The following is a 20,344-nucleotide window of genomic DNA, read 5'->3' on the forward strand; positions in this document are numbered from 1 at the left end:
AAAATATGTTATCTCAACCACATCTAAGTTGATTTGACAAAAGAAAAACGTTGAAAAATAATTGTTTACAACCATATCAAGTCAATTCACAATCAATATTATAATTAAAACATTAATACAGATCATTATGGGCCCAAATTATAATGGTCCCATTTAGAAAAGTGTCTCATTTTAGATCAGAATAGTCTCAAATTACCTATATATCTTGGTTTAGACAAGATTAGGCCTATTCATTCCAAGTCAGCTTCTCTCATGTGATCCCTCAGTCTGGTGTGAAATAGGTTCACAGTTCGGCTTCAGATTCAGCACACAGCCCTGCTATATTTGGCACTCCAAATTTGCAACCTATCGAGAAGCCAGTGGAGTGAGATTATTAAACTCTCAGCAATTACAGCACAGACTGAGCCGGACGGGGACGAGCAGCAGAGCACGTCATGCTCGAATCCGCGTGTGAAGACGTGACGCGACCCCAAATTATTGTTATTTTTTCTTCTCTTTTTTTTAAAAAAACGAACCTTTACAGAGAAATACACAAATGGCGGTCACGAGGGAGTTTGACGACACTGAGTATGATAAATAAGTCTATCGATGAAAATACGCCAGCGCCTCCCTGAAGATGTGTTTACCAGTGTGACGACTGTTTGCTCAAGGCAAGTTTCAGGTGAGACGGTTATAACTTATAAAACCGTGTTTATTCTTGGAACTCCACCGTTCCCAGTTTACTGGGCCTGAACTATACTGGTAACTACAGAAGCAAAATACCGCCCTCTACTGTTTGAAAAAGAGCATGAAGTGATATTTTAAACATGAGGGGGCCTATAGGCACGAAGATACAAATATTTTTGTGTACAAAATGTAACATATTACTAATATTAATATACATATGCAAAATGTAAAAAAATAGGTATATAAAATATATATTTATGTTGCTATTATATATATAAATATCATTCAATATATATCATTATATCATCTATACACTATATAGATAGTTATACATATACATATTTTTAATGCCATTAAAATAGTCTAAATGTCTATCTATCTGTCTGTCTATTGAAAGATTTGAATATAGATCTTTAAATCTAAATATAATTGAATATTACATTTATAATTATTTGGACATTTCTACATATATGTGACCCTGGACCACAAAACCAGTCACAAGTCGCACGGGTATATTTGTGGCAATAGCCAACAATACATTGTATGGGTCAAAATTATCGATTTTTCTTTTATGCCAAAAATCTTTCGGATATTAAATAAAGATCATGTTCCATGAAGATATTTAGTAAATTTCCTACTGTAAATATATAAAACATTTATTTTTGTGAGTGAATGCTGCACAATCGCGAAGATAAATGGACAACTTTAAAGGCGATTTTCTCAATGTTTCGATTTTTTTGCACCCTCAGATTTCAGATTTTCAAATTCAGCCAAATATTGTCCTATCCTAACAAACCATACATCAATGGAAAGCTTATTTATTCAGCTTTCATATGATGTATAGATCTCAATTTCAAAAAATGTACCCATGTGACTGGTTTTGTGTATATATAAAAAGTGTGTATAATTTATATATATATAAAAATCAAACAATTCATGAACATATTTCAAGCATAGTCATAGTAGATCATGTCAGTTTAATATAAAAAGAGACATTTGAGTGATTCTGCAGTGTTAATGTCTGTTTCATCTGGGTCAGTTGAACAGAGTCCTAATGGAGATTCAGTTTCATCAAGAAATTAAATGTAAACTTACAATCCATTGTAAACATTCTAATTAATAAGCATAAAGTACTATAAACTGCAGAGAAAGAGACAAGTATATCATGTCATATGTTTGGAGCTGTGCTTTTTATCCAAAAGCACTGAATATTTGATTCTCTCTAGTGTTTAGAGTAAGTGCATGTTCATAAAATGACATAGTATTAGACATGTGATTCAAAGTTTAAAACGAAACAACTACAAAATAAAGTTGTACCACAATTTTGAGTGCAAAAACATCATTTGGTCGTCATGAACACAAACATTACATAACTTTGCTCCCAACAGTTTTCATCAAAGTCTTTCTTCCTGAGTGCTGATTGGTCAAAGGTGTGCGCAATGTGTTTTATGTGACCAATCATCAGAGGTTTGAGGTATTCAGGCGCTGATACATGATCAGATCCGGTCTGTGATTGGTTGTGAGAATTGTTGGTCATAGTGAATGATACCGGTCAGAAGCTGCAGTGCCTCGTCCACACTGTCCGTGTGTCTGAAAACTGGAAGATCAGCCGTCAACAACACCTTTAATACTGACGGCTGAGACACAGAGAAAAAGAGAGAGAGATCAATAAAACTTGACATTTATAGACATAAAAATAATATAATTCTTTATTAAATATACATTTATTAGACTTCATGATTATTTTATTTAGCTTCTAACCTATTTAGATTACTTTATCTATTTTATGCATCTAATTTTTTATATGTGATGTAAATACATTTAAATATAAAATTACAATATATTATATTTTTTTTCCCAAATGCATTAAACATTAAGTATTTTTAAAAGAAATAGTAAAAGAAAAATCTATACACAATATAATATTATGAATGAATGAATGAATGTATGTATAAAATACTTTTTTTATGTTTTTATTTTATTTTATTTTTTAAAGCTGTAAATAAGCTAAAACATTTTTTTTTCAATTTTACATTATTTTATAATTTACATAGATGCCATATGTTAAATGCTTTTCAAATGACTCAAATTATTTATTTCCTTAATTGTTAATAATTAAAAATAAAATATATGTATCATATGTATTATATTCATTTTACTTTTAATACTTAAAAAATTAAGTATTTAAAAATAATTTAAATAATAATAATTATGATTTTTAAAATCTACTTATAATCTATTTTAATATAATATCTATCTATCTATTTTTTTTTTATATCAAAAAATGCTAAATGCCCTTTTTAAAAGCTGTGAATGTAAAAATAACCATGATTATTAGTTTTTTTGTTTTTTTAAAAACATTTAAATATAATATATATATAATGAATTAATATATATTAATTAATATCTATATGAATTAATATATATTAATTGATTTTATATTACCTAATATATATATATATATATATATATTTATACGTTAATATATAAATTAATAAAACTATGTGTATTAAATGTATTGATTACTGATCTTATCTTATCTATCTTAATCGTTTGACAGCCCTTATATATATATATATATATATATATATATATATACACATATATATATTAGGGCTGTCAAACGATTAATCGCATCCAAAATAAAAGTTTGTTTTTACATAATACATGTGTGTACGGTGTATAATTATTGTCTATATATAAATTCACACACATGCATGTATATATTTAAGAAATATTTGCATGTATATACTGTGTATCTATATTTATATTATATATAATTTATATTATATATAAATAATTTATATATAAATAACACATTTTCTTAAATATATATATGCATGTGTGTGTATTTATATATAGAAAATAATTATACTCCGTACACAGACATAAATTATGTAAACACAAACTTTTATTTTGGATGCGATTAATCGCGATTAATCGTTTGACAGCCCTAATATATATATATATATATATATATGAATTAAGATCAGTTATCAATACATTTGATACAAATAAAAAAATAATTTATATATCATTATATATTAAGTTAACATTTTCAGTAAATATGTTTATTACTGATCTTAATGTCATAAATGAAGATGTTAACTTTGTTCTGTTGATGATAAACTCTACCTTTAGTCCAGCGAAGATCAGTGATAGTCCCGTCATCTGGAACTGTTTGAGCAGTTCATTGAGTTCATGGACTACAGTGAAGTCTATAGTGCTGACATGAGAGCAGTCGAGAACCAGACACCGCGGCGGAGACGCTGCCAGACGACACACACCAGAGCATGAGCACTCAAGGACATGAGCCGAGGGAATGAAAGCGTGTGTGCGTGTGTGTGTCTCACCATGAAGAGCGTGTGTGTACACGAGTCTGCTGAGATGCTCCGTCACGGGGAAGTTCAGTCCACTGTCCAACTCTAGAACTGCCACACCGTGATCAGACACCTGAACACACACCAGCAACACCTCAGTATGCGGCTCGTCTTACAACAGGTGACATTTTCACACATCACACTTCATTACGTATTTATTTTGAAATAAATATACAATTCATTTCTTTTTCTTTCTAAGAAAAAAAAATATATATACAGTGCTATGCATAAGTTTAGACAAAAGTTGACTAAAAAGAGGAATAAAAAATCTTTTGGAAATTGAACTTAATGCCTTAATTAAAAAAATGAGGAAAAATCCAACCTTTAAGGACACAAATTTTCTTTGTGAATGAATAATGTATCGTAAATAAATAAATGTTCTTCTTTAAAATACAGGGTGCATAAATTTGGACACCCCTATGTTAAATTCCCATAGAGGCAGGCAGATTTTTATTTTTAAAGGCCAGTTACTTCATGGATCCAGGATACTATGCATCCTGATAAAGTTCCCTTGGCCTTTGGAATTAAAATAGCCCCACATCATCACATAGCCTTCACCATACCTAGAGATTGGCATGGAGTACTTTCCATAAGATCATCTCTCAATGCAAATCAAACCAGCTATTAGGCTAACTGAAATAAAACCATGCCAATCTCTACTAGGTATGGTGAGAAGGCTATGTGATGTCCTTAAAGGTTGGATTTTTCCTAATTTTTTTAATTAAGGCATTAAGTTCAATTTCCAAAAGATGATTTTTTATTCATTTTTAGTCAACTTTAGCATGGTTGTCTAAACTTATGCATAGCACTGTATATATATAAAATTTTATTTTTAATATATAAATACTTAACTTTATATAAATCTTAAAAATATTTATATATACATATTCATTACATAAACAAATATAAATTTGTAATATTTCAAAAATGTTAATATTTTATAAATACAGTATACTTGCATGTCATTGAACTAAAATGCTTTTCCCTTATTTTAGAATTATTATTACTTGTGTATACACATATATATATATAACTAATTCTTTTTAATACTTAATATTTAAATTTTTTACATACACACACACACACACACACATACATATATATTCACACACACAGTTACATTTTTTAAATGACTAGAATCATTTCTATTCTTAATTATAATTAAATACTATTTATTATTTTAATCTACTGACAGTCCTATTATAAATTGTTAATTTTATGGTAATTTCTACTTGCACACATGCCAAATCTCAAACAGAAAGTGCATTTCTGGAATAAAAGTCCTTCATTTGCTCACTGTTGTCATATCGTATACCAGGGTTTCTGCAGGAATCTTCAATTTAAATTTAATGCCTTTTTAATGCCTTTTTAATGCCATTTTTTTATTTTTAATGCCATACACGACCCATGACTAACCACGGATATTATGTATGCATGTATATATATTATATATATTAACTTGATTAATCACACGTTTTTTACGCAATTAAAACACTTACATTTGTTTAGATTTATATATTTTATAATGTAATCATTTCACAGTTAATCTACAAATGAATGTAGAGACAACATAAAGGCCAGTCTCACTGATACTAATTAGGCTACAGCTATTGATATCTGGATAAAAATTATTTCTCCCCCCTAATTTTAAACATTAATTATAGCCATCCAACATTACAGTGTAATTAATTAAAAGCTATCAAGTTTTTAACATTAGGCTTAAAAAAAATATGACAACTTTTAATTTAAGTGAACTTAACAAACAATCCTCACATAAACCTATAATAAATGTCATATTTACCTTTGGCCTTCCTGTCTAACATACATTATCAAACAGTCTGCACAGCATAAATTATAGATTAAATATAGACTAATGCTTATTAAAGCTACAAGAGTTCTTTAGTCAATAGCAGTGAGTAATTTTCTCTGGTGCCTTTGTTCTGTGATTAACTTTACTGACAGAAAGCTTTATTGGCTGCTGTCCCTTTAAGAGCAGCTGCTGACAGAAACACGGATCTAACACGCGCCTCATTCTCTCACAAGTCTTTGCGTTCATTAAAGACTTTATTTCACTAATTTAAGACTGCTCTTATTTTATGAGGATACTCACAAAACAGACATTTTGGCAAAATTGTGTGTTATTGTTCGTTGCGCGAAAGAGGACCGTTTTCTGGTGCGCAGTCTGTGCGCACGATCTGGCGCGCGTCTTTCTCTCTCTCTCTCTCTCTGTGTGTGTGTGTGTGTGTGTTACATATGACATTCGCAGGCAGCGCGTTTAAAAGCATTTACATGAATAAGAGCGGGATCATATAATGTAACGCTACCCAAGGGGTGACAAAAATTAACGAATGCTGCGTTTGCGTTAAATATTTTAACGCGTTAAACTGGACAAAAATAATCTCATGCGTTAACGCGTTAAAAAACGCAAAGTGAGCTTCAACAGCGGATGTCGAGCTGATGAGGGAACGTTACTACACATAGTTAATTGCTGTCTGCCTTTTACCGTCGACCTGTGGCTGTCAGACTGCATATGAGATTTTACGCCATTGATTCCCATAGCTACCCAATTTAAATACATTTTTACAAACGCTGCAAAATCCTTCTTTATTTTGACCACCAACCATGTTCTAAATTGTTTGTCTTCCATGCACTTTCCCAGTTTTCTGGTCTAGTTTTATTCCTGTTGTTCCTGCTGTCCAAAATTACTCGCCACCTCCGCAACTTTGCTCCGGCCGGAGGCAATCACCAAACTGTTTCCGCGTGTTTTTAATCACACTAACGTACATTTTGCGACGACAGCAAATAAAAATTATTAATCATGAAGACTATTCAAATAAATTGGTAATATAACATTTTCTTCAAAACCATAAAAAAAAATTTAATGCCTGTACGATTTCAATTTAATGCTTTTTAATGCCATTTAAGGCCTTAATTATCGCAAAATCCATTTAATGACTTTTAATGCTTTTTAATGCCCCGCGGAAACCCTGTATACAGCTATTTCAACACTTTAAACTCACCTTCACTTTAGGTCGGGCCATGATGTACAACAGCATGAGAGCAGAAACAGCAACACCTCCCACAATGCCGTACTGCACCTCCCAGAAACTCACCAGAAACGTCACCAAGAACGGCACCAGATCAAGTCCTGAGAGAAAGAATAAAAAAGAAATAAAAGCATAAGCAAATTCAAATCTGATACTATATACATATTTCAATATATTGCTTTTTTTATATATATACCATATATTTTACATACTTATATACTTATATTTACATACTTATTATACAGTATATTATATTTGATATTTATATATAATGTGATGTCTCACTCTTGACTCTCCAGAGCTGGACAGGCACTCTGAAGTCCATCATGGGACTCACGGCACAGATGATGACGGCAGCGAGCGACGCTTTAGGGATGAAGAAGAACAGCGGCATGAGGAACGCCAGCGACAGCAGCACTATAACACCTGCGGACAGATACAGACTTTCAGGTGCTATTCATATTATAAATGTCAACAGGATCACAAAAGTGTGAGTGTCACCTGTGACAATCCCTCCAGCCGGCGTTCTCACTCCGGTCTGAGAGTTAACAGCCGTTCTGTCAGAAAACGCCACATAAAACACTTACAAAGTGAAGAACAAACCAACAGACACTTTAAAGAATTTACAATTTTTCACATATTTGACATTGTTGCAGCACCTCTCTTCCCAGTCTGTCAGTAACAATCCATGTCTCTGTGAAGCCCCTCCTTCTGAAAAGCTCAATGTGTTCTGATTGGTTGGCTGTATCACTGTGTTGTGATTGGTCAAGAACTTCGAGTGTGTTTGGGAAAAGCCACGCCCCTAACCATAATGTGAGTTTCAAAACACTACTATCTCAACTCATTCAGGCCACGCCCCCTTTATGTTGCATATGCCTTGGGCGGGAATTATGAGGAATATTGTGACGGGAGTTCAGAAACAGTGCGCACTAATAGAGAATAACTCTCTCAGGAGTGACTTTGTACCTTTTTCATGCACAAACTGCAACATTACACACTAAAGAATGTGTAAAATAAGTGTTTAGCATGCAGACAGACCTTCCGAAGCTGCCCGTGACGGGATACGCCGACACAAACGAGCCCATGATGTTTGTGAGACCTGCAGGAACATCATTGCGATGAGAAACGACCCATTTATACTCTGTTAAAACCTAATAAGGGAGCAGAAACTCTCACCGATGGCAAAGAGCTCTTGGTTGGCATCAATTCGGTAGTTATTCTGGCTGCCTGCATGAAGAAAAGACAGTAAAATGAACCCAAACAGTGTCTGTGTTTATATATATAGAAGTAAGGACACTTCTAGGTGTATTTTAAAGCTCTTACCGAATGCCTTTGCAATAGCGATGCTCTCTAAAACGCCCATTAAAGGAATGACAGCCAGACCGCCACCTAAATCCTGAGAAAATACACCTGATTGGTCAGTAATGATCACTATTCTACTTGATTGGCCACTTCAAATCTCTGAAATGTCACATATACTTCACTAGTACTATGATATATTATTCTGTATTGTAGTGTTATATGACAGGGTCCACCAGGGGGTGCTAGAGGGTACTTTTAAAATATACCGGTAATATTACAAAATATTTTATTATTCTATTCACAGAATTAGTTTTTAATATTATAAAAATAATCACAATTTTGTTTTGTTTTTATTTTAAAAGTTTATACATCTCATGATCTGACATTAACATTACGTAGATTTTTTTTCTTAAATATATTTAATGGGACTTACATTTTTGTAAAATAATATAATATTAAGAACATATATTAAGAATTTGTATATATATTATTTTAAGATTTATTTTACATTTAATGAATATTTTCATTTTTAATGTTTAAATATTTAACATTTTATATATACAATATAAAATTTCATGTGTTTAGATAATTTATATTTTTAATTATAAATCTAAATTAAATATAATTGTATTGTATTATATCTTTTCTAACCTTTTTTTTCTGAAAACAAGAATAATCTTTATTATCTCAATCTACTGGCAGTCCTATTGTAAAAATTAATGGCTTAATAATGAATTTCTTAATATAATTGGGCAGTATTTGATTTTTTTAGGGTACACTTTTTATTTATTTATAATAATTTATTTATTTTTCAATTTCAAAACAATGGAAATATTCTACATTAAGGGTACACTTTTTTTGATAGGGGTCCTTAGCATCAAAAACTGAAATCTTTTTATCACAAACTACACTATATCTCACCTTTGCGATGTCACTGAAAGTAATCACCGTGCCATTGGCTATGGTCTCTGAAAGGGGCGGAGCTTTGAAAGGAGGGAGTCCTTTGGCGGTTTTCCCGGTGAGACTGAAGAAATGGTGTCCCATGACCTCTGAGGAATACGCAACAGCCGTCGCCGCTACGACGACCAGAGCGTTCCGGACTGCGGACACGAGAAGGATGTCCCTAAATAATTGTCAGTTCATTTATAGATTCACAAAGACTTTAAGCACTCACTAGTAGCTATACTCCACACCAGCCCTCGAGCTGATCGGACAAGGGAAGGAGCCTCATCTTCAGCAGAACCCAGAGTATTCTTCATCAGCATCATCATGATCAGGAAGAACAGACAGCACAGGCCCAGAATCACATCTCCGACTCTAAGAACAGAGATCATTTACATAGGCAGCTTAGCACAGATTATTTAAAGTGCCCCTATTATGCTTTTTCAGATATTTCCTTTCATGTAGTGTGTAATATAGTTGTTTGTGAAAGTAAAATGTCTGAAAAGTTTCAAAGATTAAAGCAGATAAATGGAGTTATTGTCTCCCAAAAGAAAGAATCAAATCTGAACTGCTGAAACGAGTCGACTGTCAATCCAGTCTTACTTCTGGCATTAACCTACGTAGATTTGCATGATACCAGCCTATGGTTCTTCATTGACTGCCCATGAACGTCTACTTTGACCCTCAAACACTGTAGTTGTAGCTGAGACTGGAAGAGTTTGGTTTGTGTTGTCGACATGTCGAGAAGACATGCTGCTAATCTACTTTGCTGCACTTCCCAAGGATGAGGACTTGAGCTCGAATTAATATGGTAAAACTGACACCATCGTTACTGTTCGTATCACTGTGTATCAAGTGCTGAGGAAGATCAGGATGTCAAATTCAGCCATCTGACCAATCAGATCAGAGCAGACCAATCACAACAGACTGGACCATCTGACCAATCAGAGCAGAGCAGACCAATCACAACAGACTGGACCATCTGACCAATCAGATCAGAGCAGACCAATCACAACAGATTGGACCATCTGACCAATCAGATCAGAGCAGACCAATCACAACAGACTGGACCATCTGACCAATCAGAGCAGAGTAGACCAATCACAACAGACTGGACCATCTGACCAATCAGATCAGAGCAGACCAATCACAACAGATTGGACCATCTGACCAATCAGAGCAGAGTAGACCAATCACAACAGACTGGACCATCTGACCAATCAGAGCAGAGTAGACCAATCACAACAGACTGGACCATCTGACCAATCAGAGCAATCAACAAGAAAAGGTTTAGAGAGACTGAATCCTTTATTGAACCGTTTCAGACAATTAAAGTGTTTTTTGACCTTGAATGCATGTAAACCTGTTGTAGGAGAACTCCAAAACAAAATTAAGAGACTTTAAAATAGAATAATAATGGAACTTTAACACTACCGGGATAAGAAAATGGTGACACCTCATTGGTCAAACACATACAGCAATCAGTGTGCTCACCTGGCCTCAGGGATCTTGTGGAAGGTGTAGTAAACCTGCAGGAAGAACTGCTGTGGAATCTCTTTCAGACCCAGAATATTCTGCAGAACGAGTGGAGTAGATTGACACAGGACACAAAAACTCTTCACAGATCTTCAAGGACATTCAAGATTTATCCAACTAAAATGAAAAGAGGATCAGAGACTCTCACCTTGACCTGGCCGAAGCCGATAGTGACGGCCGCAGCACAGGTGAAGCCTTTGATTACTGGATATGAGATGAAGTCCAAGAGGAACCCTAATGAAGAAGAAATCAACAGCAGATCAGGTGACTGACCGTAATAAAACACATCCGAAAACTTTTGAAGTCGCAAACATTTAATTGAGTTTTTTTTTTTCATGAATTAATTAATTCATTAATTTTCATTTAATTATAAGGCAGTGTTATTATGTTAATTATGATTTATATATACATATATTAATATATTATCTCTGAAATCGCAAATATTAAATTTAGTTTTTTGGGATAGTATATTATTTATTAATTAATTTTCATTTAATTACAAAGCTACAACACGCTTAAAGTTCCCAAAATGTTATAATAAAAATAAAAATAAAAAGAATAACTGGATAATATTAAAATGATATATAGAAATACTTTTATTATTATTATATATATATATATTTCTCTCACAAATATTCAACTCATTTTTTTTATTAATCTTTTTTTGTTGTTGTTTTTTTTATGTAATTTTAAAGCTAAAATACATTTAAAAGGTGCTTAATATTTAACTTATTTTTTAATTTTAATTCATTTGAATGTACCATTTTTTATTTTCATTTAATTACAACGCTACAACATCTCAAATGTGCTGATAAATTATAGAATAATAATAACTGTAGTAATAATAATAATGATTGTTTAGCCTATATTATTAATCATTTATAAATATATATATATATAAATTACATTTAATATATTATTATCACTGAAAATGCAAATGAAAAGAGCTCAGAATTCAAATATAATTATAATAATTACTATTATTGTTAATTTTAGATTTTTAAATTTCTTATGCAAACTATAAATGATATACACAACATATATTTCTGTTGTTGAGTTTCTTCTGCGGTAAAGGTTTCTGACCTTCGTCTATTAGTTATGTAATTCAGCCACTTCCACAACCTCAGCTACCACGCTCTTAAAAACCTGTTGCTATATTTTGCCGTGCGGCTTAAAGGCATGAACAGGAAGTTGCACAGGAAGTAATACAATCTGATAGTTCTGTGAGAGTGAAAAAAACACCAACTTCCTGTTTTCAAGATGGTACTGATTTACAGACGGCTGAGTCTGCTAATTTAGTCATGCTTAAAGTAACACATGACTGCAACAATACTAACACTACATTAACCAAACAGACTATCTAACTTAGATTTTACACCAACGTAGAGCGAAAATATGGCTTAAATGTTAACATTAACCCCATTTTCCATCTTACCCAGCCTCATTAGAGCCATTCCCGCCTGGATGATGCCGCACAACAAGGTGAGCACCACGGCGAACACAGGATCTCCACCGATATACCCCGAACACAGCAGCGACATGATGGCCGTCGGGCCCAGAGTGATGTCTTTCGACGTGCCAAATATACAGTAGACGAAACAACCCATGAACGCAGAATACAGACCGTACTGAAAAACACAGAAACAGCGTCTCAAGAAAACCTTCCCCAAACTCAGTGTGTGAGAGGACGTGAACGTTCTCACCTGCACAGGTAAACCAGCCACCTCGGCATAGGCCAGCGCCTGAGGAACCGTGGTCAACCCCACGGTCACACCGGCGATCACGTCCATCTTCACACACGTCAGGTTATACCTGGGCAGCCAGGAGAGGATGGGGAAAAAAGAGCGCAGGGCGGCATTCCAGCGGATTCCTGTCAGAGCCTCCATCAGATCTTCAGATCAAGGGGAACACAAAGAGCTGTCCTGCTTCATCCGGGACGTTTTATTGTTCAAGGGTGTGGACGAGCAAAGGGTTCATGGGAAGGGTGGAGCGCTGGATCTCGTGTGCGAACAAGCTCTCCTGGGCCGTGTGGTGTTCAAACCCTCCAGATCCAGAAACACTCCTCCATAAGTGTTTACTGTGAACAATTGAACACCGTTAGTTTGTAAAACTGCAACCCTCAAACTACAAGACATAAAATGCTTGATAACATGATTCAAACACTTTTCATCACTCTTTTAATATCTATCAAAAACATTTTGCATAGAATGTGAGGCCTGTTTTTCACACAAACTGTTACTGTTTATTCAGTAACACTTTACAATGAGGTCTACTAACAATTAGCAGTGCATTTGTTACAGTATTTATTAATCTTTGTTAAAAAATACAGTCCTTCACATTGTATTGACTACTGTTAAAAAAAGGCTTTTGATTTTAATGATGTATTAGTAAATGTTGAAATTAACATTAACTAAGATTAATAAATGCTGTAGTAATAATATATATACACCTTTGGAAAAAATGCTAACTTTATGTATAACTATATCAAAATGAATATGTCATATGTATTTTCATTACAAAAAATCGTAATGGTCAAAAAATACACTTAAAGAATTTATCATTACAGTAATAATCATCATTACAGTTTGTTTTGTTTCTTTTTGCATTACCTTGCCGAGATACATTACAGTAACAAAATAAAAAAAAAAATCGAAATGTTACTAAAAATACCCTTAAAAACTGATTACTGCAGAGTTTTGACAGGAGTCATATGGTTTTATGACATTTTAAAAGAATCACATGATTTGAGTAACTTATCCAGTGTAACTTATGAAACCACTGTGTAAATCGAAGAATAAGTATCTGAAAAAACACATAAATAATAAATAATATTAATATAATATCGTTTAAAAACTGTTTGGAAATCGTATTTACAAACCAAACTAGATGAGATCAATGATCAGAGCCACAATGCGAATTGAAGTTAAAGATCAAACCTTAGAAATGACTTCGAGCCTCGTGCTTCATCGGAGTGGACACATTCCACGGACGTAATTTCATTATATACATCAAAAACATAAAGATACGATATGAAATCAAAGCACTTTTGACATGTATCGCGGTTTTTTTGACAGACTGAAAAACAGACCTTTGTGACGTTGGCAGCGACGCGCGACGCGATTGGCTGACGCTTTGCGTCAGCTGATCGTGGTCATGTGATGGGCTCACATGGTGGATGGCGGAAGTTGGTCTCGCTGAGTGTAAACAAAAGTTCTAAAGACTTTTCCGTTTGATTTTATAACATTACAGGAGGTGTGCGAGGCAAATGACTCTAACATGGCGTTTTTGTTCGGGTGGACTCTGTTGTGTTTCCTGGTTTGTTGTGATATAGGAGAGTGCAGAAGAAGAAATGTGCTTCTCATCATTGGTGTGTAGAAAAACACAATTATGTGTATTTGCAAATACTGATTTGACAATATTTCTATATTGTTATGATGTTTGATTTGTTGTTATGTTATATTAACGATGTGTCAATGCGTCAATAGGCGACTTTACACAGGCTGCTCTGTTCCTGCTCAAAATTCAGAGTAAAGAGCCAATGCCGCATTAAAGCCAGACTAAATTATGCCAGCTCAGACGCACCTTAGCCACTAGCATCACAGTATACAGTTATATTTGCTGTGTAAATGCATTTATGCCACCTCTGGAAGCATTAAACAGTCTTTTTTTTATTAACAAGCCAAACTCTTATTAAAAAGCCACTTAAATGGCAGCTCAGAAGCGCCTCTGTGCCGCCTTTGCAGTGTAAATTTGTCATGTTTTGGCAGCTGATGATGGTGGGTTCGAGACAGATGTCTACAACAACACTGCGGTCCAGACGCCTCATCTTCGGACTCTTTCTGAGCGCAGCGTGATCTTCAAGAACGCCTTCACCTCCGTCAGCAGCTGCTCACCAAGCCGTTCCACCATCCTGACTGGACTACCACAGGTAACCAGCATGTAAAAGTCGCTTCTTCTTTTTTTTTAGCCCAAACTAATGGATAAACTTAACTTGAACTTCTTTTTCCCTGATCAACAGCACCAGAACGGGATGTATGGCTTGCATCAGGGAGTTCATCACTTTAACTCATTTGATGGAGTGCGCAGTCTTCCTCTCCTCCTGAATCAAGCCAACATCCACACAGGTATGATGGAGAGTCATGAAAATAAATCAGAAAAAAACTTTTTTTTATTACAACACTGCACCTTCATGAACTTGTTTCTGTGTTTGAGGCCAGATAATAAGACAGATTTGTATGACTCTGAAACAAAAATCTCGCTCATACACCTTTTGCGGTTCATTTTTGTATTTTAGGCCAGATGACACATTAGCCTGGTTTCCATTACAGATTTGCACAAAACTTTTGCAATATTTTCTAAATGTTGATTAAAAAACGATTGTGAAATGACTGCGTTTCCATTAACCGATGTTATGCGACTAAAACTTAATTTTTTTCTCTCATGAAAAGTCATTAAAAAATCATGGAAAGTGATGTTGGTAGGTTTATGTATATTGCAGCAACAGCACTAGCCATTATTTTTAATCGAAGGAGACGTAGGAGTGTTATCCAGGAACATCGATGGTAAGGAAAGCCTGTAAATGTAAAAAACATCCTGAAAAACCACCCCATGCAAGCATAAAAACTTGTGAGTTTTTGCAAAATTGACGTGTTTTCATTTCGCAATTTCAATTTGCGCAATTTGAAGGGGAATGGAAACGGAGCCGAGCGACCAGATCTCACAGGAAAACGTTACAATGTTACGAAGTGGCGATTTCATATGAATTTGTATGAAAAAATGTACTAATTAGCCTATTAGAGAAAAGCATGAAGGTCATTTGAAACGAGTGAATCTTGGAAAAATGTGGAATTTTACAAATTCGTTATTGACTTCTTTGGGAAGTAATTGTTGGGAAAAAATGGTTTGAATGAATATTTGCCTATTGTAAGAAAACATTTCAGTACAAATTTTGAACAACCTTTTGTGCTTAATGGATGCAAAAAGCCAGTACAGAATGCAAATAGGCTTATGGGAATCTTGGAAAATCTTGGAAAAATGTGGAATTTTTCAAATTCATGATTGCTTTTCTTTGGAAAGGAATCATCGGGAAAAAACACGTCGGTCCGGGCCCCGTATACCCGTTCGATTTCGCCTACACAGAAGAGACCAATTCCGTGCTGCAGGTCGGTCGGAATATCACCAAGATCAAGCTCCTTGTTCGGAAGTTCTTCCAGAGCCAGAAGGCGAAGAGAAGTGGGACGGAAGAGGAACGTCCATTCTTCCTCTATGTGGCTTTCCATGATCCTCACCGCTGTGGCCATTCCCAGCCTCAGTATGGAGTGTTCTGTGAAAAGTTTGGGAATGGAGAGAGCGGAATGGGAAGAATTCCGGATTGGCAGCCGAAGTATTACTCCCCAGACCAGGTTAAGGTGAGCCTTACAAATAAAGAAAAATGTAAAAAGTCATTAGCTGAAGTTCCCAACCATCAGTCTCTTAATATCTAACTAGGTTCCGTACTTTATTCCGGACACTCCCGCAGCAAGGGCGGATATAGCGGCCCAGTACACAACGGTCAGCCGGCTGGACCAAGGTTAATATTTTAAATCATTCACACTAATATGAAAATATTAGCTCGTGTAGATTTTCATAAATTCATGTTGTTTGTTTCGAAGGTATTGGTTTGGTTCTTCAAGAACTACGGGATGCGGGATTTGAAAATGACACTCTGGTGATATACAGCTCGGATAACGGAATTCCGTTCCCCAACGGACGCACTAACCTGTACGGCTCAGGTGTGAAGGAACCCATGCTGGTGTCCTCACCTGAACACCGGCAGCGCTGGGGACAGATCAGCCAGGCTTACGTCAGTCTGCTGGGTAAGAGCCAATCACTGTTTGATTATTCTTCACACGTGTAAACACAGAACAAAGTCCTTCATGGTCTGGAGATGTGCTGGAACTGCTTTAACCACTAGGTGGTGCTGTACGCCTAGTTTTAATACCACACTACACCTTCATGCACTTGTTCCTGTTTTTGAGGCCAGATCATGGAACAACTCTCTACTGAATGACACATTTATATCAGCATACAGTACATCTGTACGATGATTATTTGTTTTTCTAATTATTTGAACAACTGATATATTTTTTACAAATAGTTTGTAGGACTCTGAAACACTAGTCTCATTACTGCACCATTTAGGTGTTTTAGGCCAATTGTCTTTCTCTCGAATTACAAGTTTGGATGAATGTTACACAGCTTTTACGATAAATTATTCGTATTAGTAGTATGTTTTTTTCTGTTTTGAGTTCAGATAATAGTACAACTACCTCTCTAACGAATGACAGTGTTACCAATGTGCCGTATCGTGAACGACAATTTCTTTTTTTTATGAATAGCAAGTTTTTCGTACAGATTTTGAAAAACAACATAGTGTGTGTGTGTGGTAATTTCTACTTTTACGAATCACAGGTTGTTCGTATGATATTAAAAAATGCCGTCCCTCACTATTGCACCTTTTTGCACTTGATTCAATGTATTAAGTCATATATTTAGATTTACTGACAGATTATTCCCAATGTAGCTTCATTTTCTATTTGTATGAATCGCAAGTTGTTCGTACGAAATAAAAAAATGGCGTCCCTCACTATTGCACCTTTTTTGCACTTGATTCAGTGTTTAAGGTCATTTCTGTCTATTTACTGACAGATTATTAAAAAGTTTTTCTATTTTCGTGAAATTGCCAATGTAACATCATTTTCTATTTGTACGAATCGCACGTTGTTCGTACGAAATAAAAAAATGGCGTCCCTCCCTATTGCACCTTTTTGCACTTGATTCAGTGTATTAAGTCATATATTTAGATTTACTGACAGATTATTCCCAATGTAGCTTCATTTTTCATTTGTACGAATCGCAAGTTGTTCGTACGAAATAAAAAAATGGCGTCCCTCACTATTGCACCTTTCTTGCACTTGATTCAGTGTTTAAGGTCATTTCTGTCTATTTACTGACAGATTATTAAAAAGTTTTTCTATTTTCATGAAATTGCCAATGTAACATCATTTTCTATTTGTACGAATCGCACGTTGTTCGTACGAAATAAAAAACTGGCGTCCCTCACTATTGCACCTTTTTTGCACTTGATTCAGTGTTTAAGGTCATTTCTGTCTATTTACTGACAGATTATTAAAAAGTTTTTCTATTTTCGTGAAATTGCCAATGTAACATCATTTTCTATTTGTACGAATCGCACGTTGTTCGTACGAAATAAAAAAATGGCGTCCCTCCCTATTGCACCTTTTTGCACTTGATTCAGTGTATTAAGTCATATATTTAGATTTACTGACAGATTATTCCCAATGTAGCTTCATTTTCCATTTGTACGAATCGCAAGTTGTTCGTACGAAATAAAAAAATGGCGTCCCTCACTATTGCACCTTTCTTGCACTTGATTCAGTGTTTAAGGTCATTTCTGTCTATTTACTGACAGATTATTAAAAAGTTTTTCTATTTTCATGAAATTGCCAATGTAACATCATTTTCTATTTGTACGAATCGCACGTTGTTCGTACGAAATAAAAAACTGGCGTCCCTCACTATTGCACCTTTTTGCACTTGATTCAGTGTATTAAGTCATATTTATATTTACTGACAGATTATTCCCAATGTAGCTTCATTTTCCATTTGTACGAATCGCAAGTTGTTCGTACGAAATAAAAAAATGGCGTCCCTCACTATTGCACCTTTTTTGCACTTGATTCAGTGTTTAAGGTAATTTCTGTCTATTTACTGACAGATTATTAAAAAGTTTTTCTATTTTCATGAAATTGCCAATGTAACATCATTTTCTATTTGTACGAATCGCGCGTTGTTCGTACTAAATAAAAAAATGGCGTCCCTCACTTTTGCACCTTTTTTGCACTCAATTCAGTGATTAAACTCATAACTTTCTATTTACTGACAGATTATTGCAAATGTGAAAACATTTTGATTTGTATGAAATTGCCAATGCAACAACATTTTTTATTTGTAAGAACTGCAAGTTATTTGTACGTTATAAAAAAAAATGGCGTCCTTCACTATTGCACCTTTTTGCAGTCACTGTTTAAACTCATATCTTTCTATATACTGACAGATTAATGTAACATTTTCTGTTTGTATGTACTTGAGTCTGTTTACGGTCATATCTTTCTATTTACTGACTATTTGAATGACACTGTAAAACAGCAACTCTCATTTTTTTCCCTCAGATATCACTCCCACCATACTGGACTGGTTCTCTTTGCCGTATCCGTCGTACAGTCTCTTGGGTGGTCGTCCGGTTGAGTTGACGGGTCGGTCTCTCCTCCCGGCCCTGAGCTCAGAACCGTCCTGGGTCACCGTCTACGCCAGCCAGAGTCTCCACGAGGTCACTATGTATTACCCGATGCGCTCCATCCACCAGGGCCCCTACCGGCTCCTGCACAATCTTCACTACCACATGCCCTTTCCTATAGACCAGGACTTCTACGTGTCCCCAACCTTCCAGGATCTGTTAAACCGGACCCAGTCGGGCCGGCCCACAGGCTGGTTCAAGACTCTAAAGGAGTATTACTACCGGGAGAGGTGGGAGCTGTTCGACATCCAGTCGGATCCGACGGAGAGGCGGAATCTGGCTGGTGATCCGGCATACGCCCCTGTTCTGGAGAGCCTTAGGGAGCAGCTGCTGAAGTGGCAGTGGAGAACCGAGGATCCGTGGGTGTGCGAGCCGGATGCGGTTCTCGAGACTAAGCTGGAACCGCAGTGCAGACCCTTGTACAACGGACTATGAGTGCCTGAAATGAAAGAAAAGACTTTCATCCTTTTATGGTTTAGATTCAATATTTAAATGGTTTAATTTGAGAATATATTTGTAGCTTTTATATTGAAAATGTTAATAAACATTTTGAATAACAAAATGTCAATCTCTCTTTCTTTATTTGAAAATATCATTACCATAGTTTGTAAAAAGGCAATAAGACTCCATCTAAATGTCCTCTGCCCTAATTTTTCTTTTTAAGCAGCCACAGATGTCAATCAATGTTATTTACCTTTTATTATTATTATAATATTTATTATCAATAAAAATATCATAGTAATAATAATGATAATATATTATTTACATTTTGGCTTCTTGTTTAAATGTTATCTCAGATACCTAAGGAACAACATTTCAAAATTATTTTGTATTATTATTACAAATATTATCACATATTAATAATAATTTTAATAATAATAATTTAAAATTAATAATTACTATTTTTACTCTTATATATTTATACTTTTTGGCTAATTGCTTAAATGTCACCTTAGATGCCAAAGGATTTCAAAATTATTTTTGAATATAATTTTTAATTGATTTAAATTGTAAGCTTGTTGTAGCTGTTTGAGATACAATATTGAAAGTGCTCTCTCCATTTAATTATTTATAAATCTGACAACACTGTAAAACAGTTTATCCAAAAGTGTAAT

At 34.7% G+C, this 20,344-nt stretch overlaps 2 protein-coding genes across 4 annotated transcripts; one reads left to right on the forward strand and one right to left on the reverse strand.

The window, feature by feature from the left end:
* Positions 1 to 402: 402 nt before the first annotated feature.
* Positions 403 to 19,788, forward strand: sgsh (N-sulfoglucosamine sulfohydrolase (sulfamidase)). Of its 2 annotated transcripts, XM_081385326.1 has the most exons (9): positions 403 to 661; positions 3,808 to 4,167; positions 7,393 to 7,543; positions 14,641 to 14,801; positions 14,892 to 14,997; positions 15,950 to 16,281; positions 16,361 to 16,442; positions 16,525 to 16,728; positions 19,105 to 19,788. In XM_081385326.1, exons 2-9 carry the CDS (start codon positions 4,147 to 4,149, stop codon positions 19,662 to 19,664), a joined length of 1,617 nt encoding a protein of 538 aa, XP_081241452.1. In that variant the 5' UTR covers positions 403 to 661; positions 3,808 to 4,146; the 3' UTR covers positions 19,665 to 19,788. The 2 variants fall into 2 exon arrangements, with proteins under 2 accessions (XP_081241452.1, XP_081241453.1); XM_081385327.1 differs by lacking the exons at positions 403 to 661; positions 3,808 to 4,167; positions 7,393 to 7,543 and adding an exon at positions 14,021 to 14,240.
* Positions 1,631 to 12,759, reverse strand: slc26a11 (solute carrier family 26 member 11; the record flags this gene model as incomplete). Of its 2 annotated transcripts, XR_014031610.1 has the most annotated exons (13): positions 1,631 to 2,303; positions 3,802 to 3,935; positions 4,020 to 4,119; positions 7,067 to 7,194; positions 7,379 to 7,519; positions 7,595 to 8,192; positions 8,270 to 8,320; positions 8,417 to 8,489; positions 9,317 to 9,495; positions 9,570 to 9,712; positions 10,832 to 10,911; positions 11,022 to 11,107; positions 12,309 to 12,759. XR_014031610.1 is itself a non-coding variant. In XM_081385328.1 (9 exons), the coding sequence occupies 9 exons, from the start codon at positions 12,757 to 12,759 to the stop codon at positions 7,551 to 7,553; spliced, it is 1,224 nt and encodes a 407-aa protein (XP_081241454.1). In that variant the 3' UTR covers positions 7,540 to 7,550. The 2 variants fall into 2 exon arrangements, 1 of the variants encoding a protein (XP_081241454.1); XM_081385328.1 differs by lacking the exons at positions 1,631 to 2,303; positions 3,802 to 3,935; positions 4,020 to 4,119; positions 7,067 to 7,194; positions 7,379 to 7,519 and having other exon boundaries at positions 7,540 to 7,650; positions 8,132 to 8,192.
* Positions 19,789 to 20,344: the final 556 nt, after the last annotated feature.

This window comes from Scardinius erythrophthalmus (assembly GCF_964197995.2).
Source record: "Scardinius erythrophthalmus genome assembly, chromosome: 14".
NCBI lineage: Eukaryota > Metazoa > Chordata > Actinopteri > Cypriniformes > Leuciscidae > Scardinius > Scardinius erythrophthalmus.

What these genes read in the sequence shown, in the direction of transcription:
- sgsh (XM_081385326.1), top strand. Translation starts at nt 4,147, where the DNA reads ATGCGGCTCGTCTTACAACAG. An exon ending in GGTCAGCCGGCTGGACCAAG is followed by an intron (nt 16,443 to 16,524) that starts GTTAATATTTTA and finishes TTTGTTTCGAAG; the next exon opens with GTATTGGTTTGGTTCTTCAA. An exon ending in GGCTTACGTCAGTCTGCTGG is followed by an intron (nt 16,729 to 19,104) that starts GTAAGAGCCAAT and finishes TTTTTCCCTCAG; the next exon opens with ATATCACTCCCACCATACTG.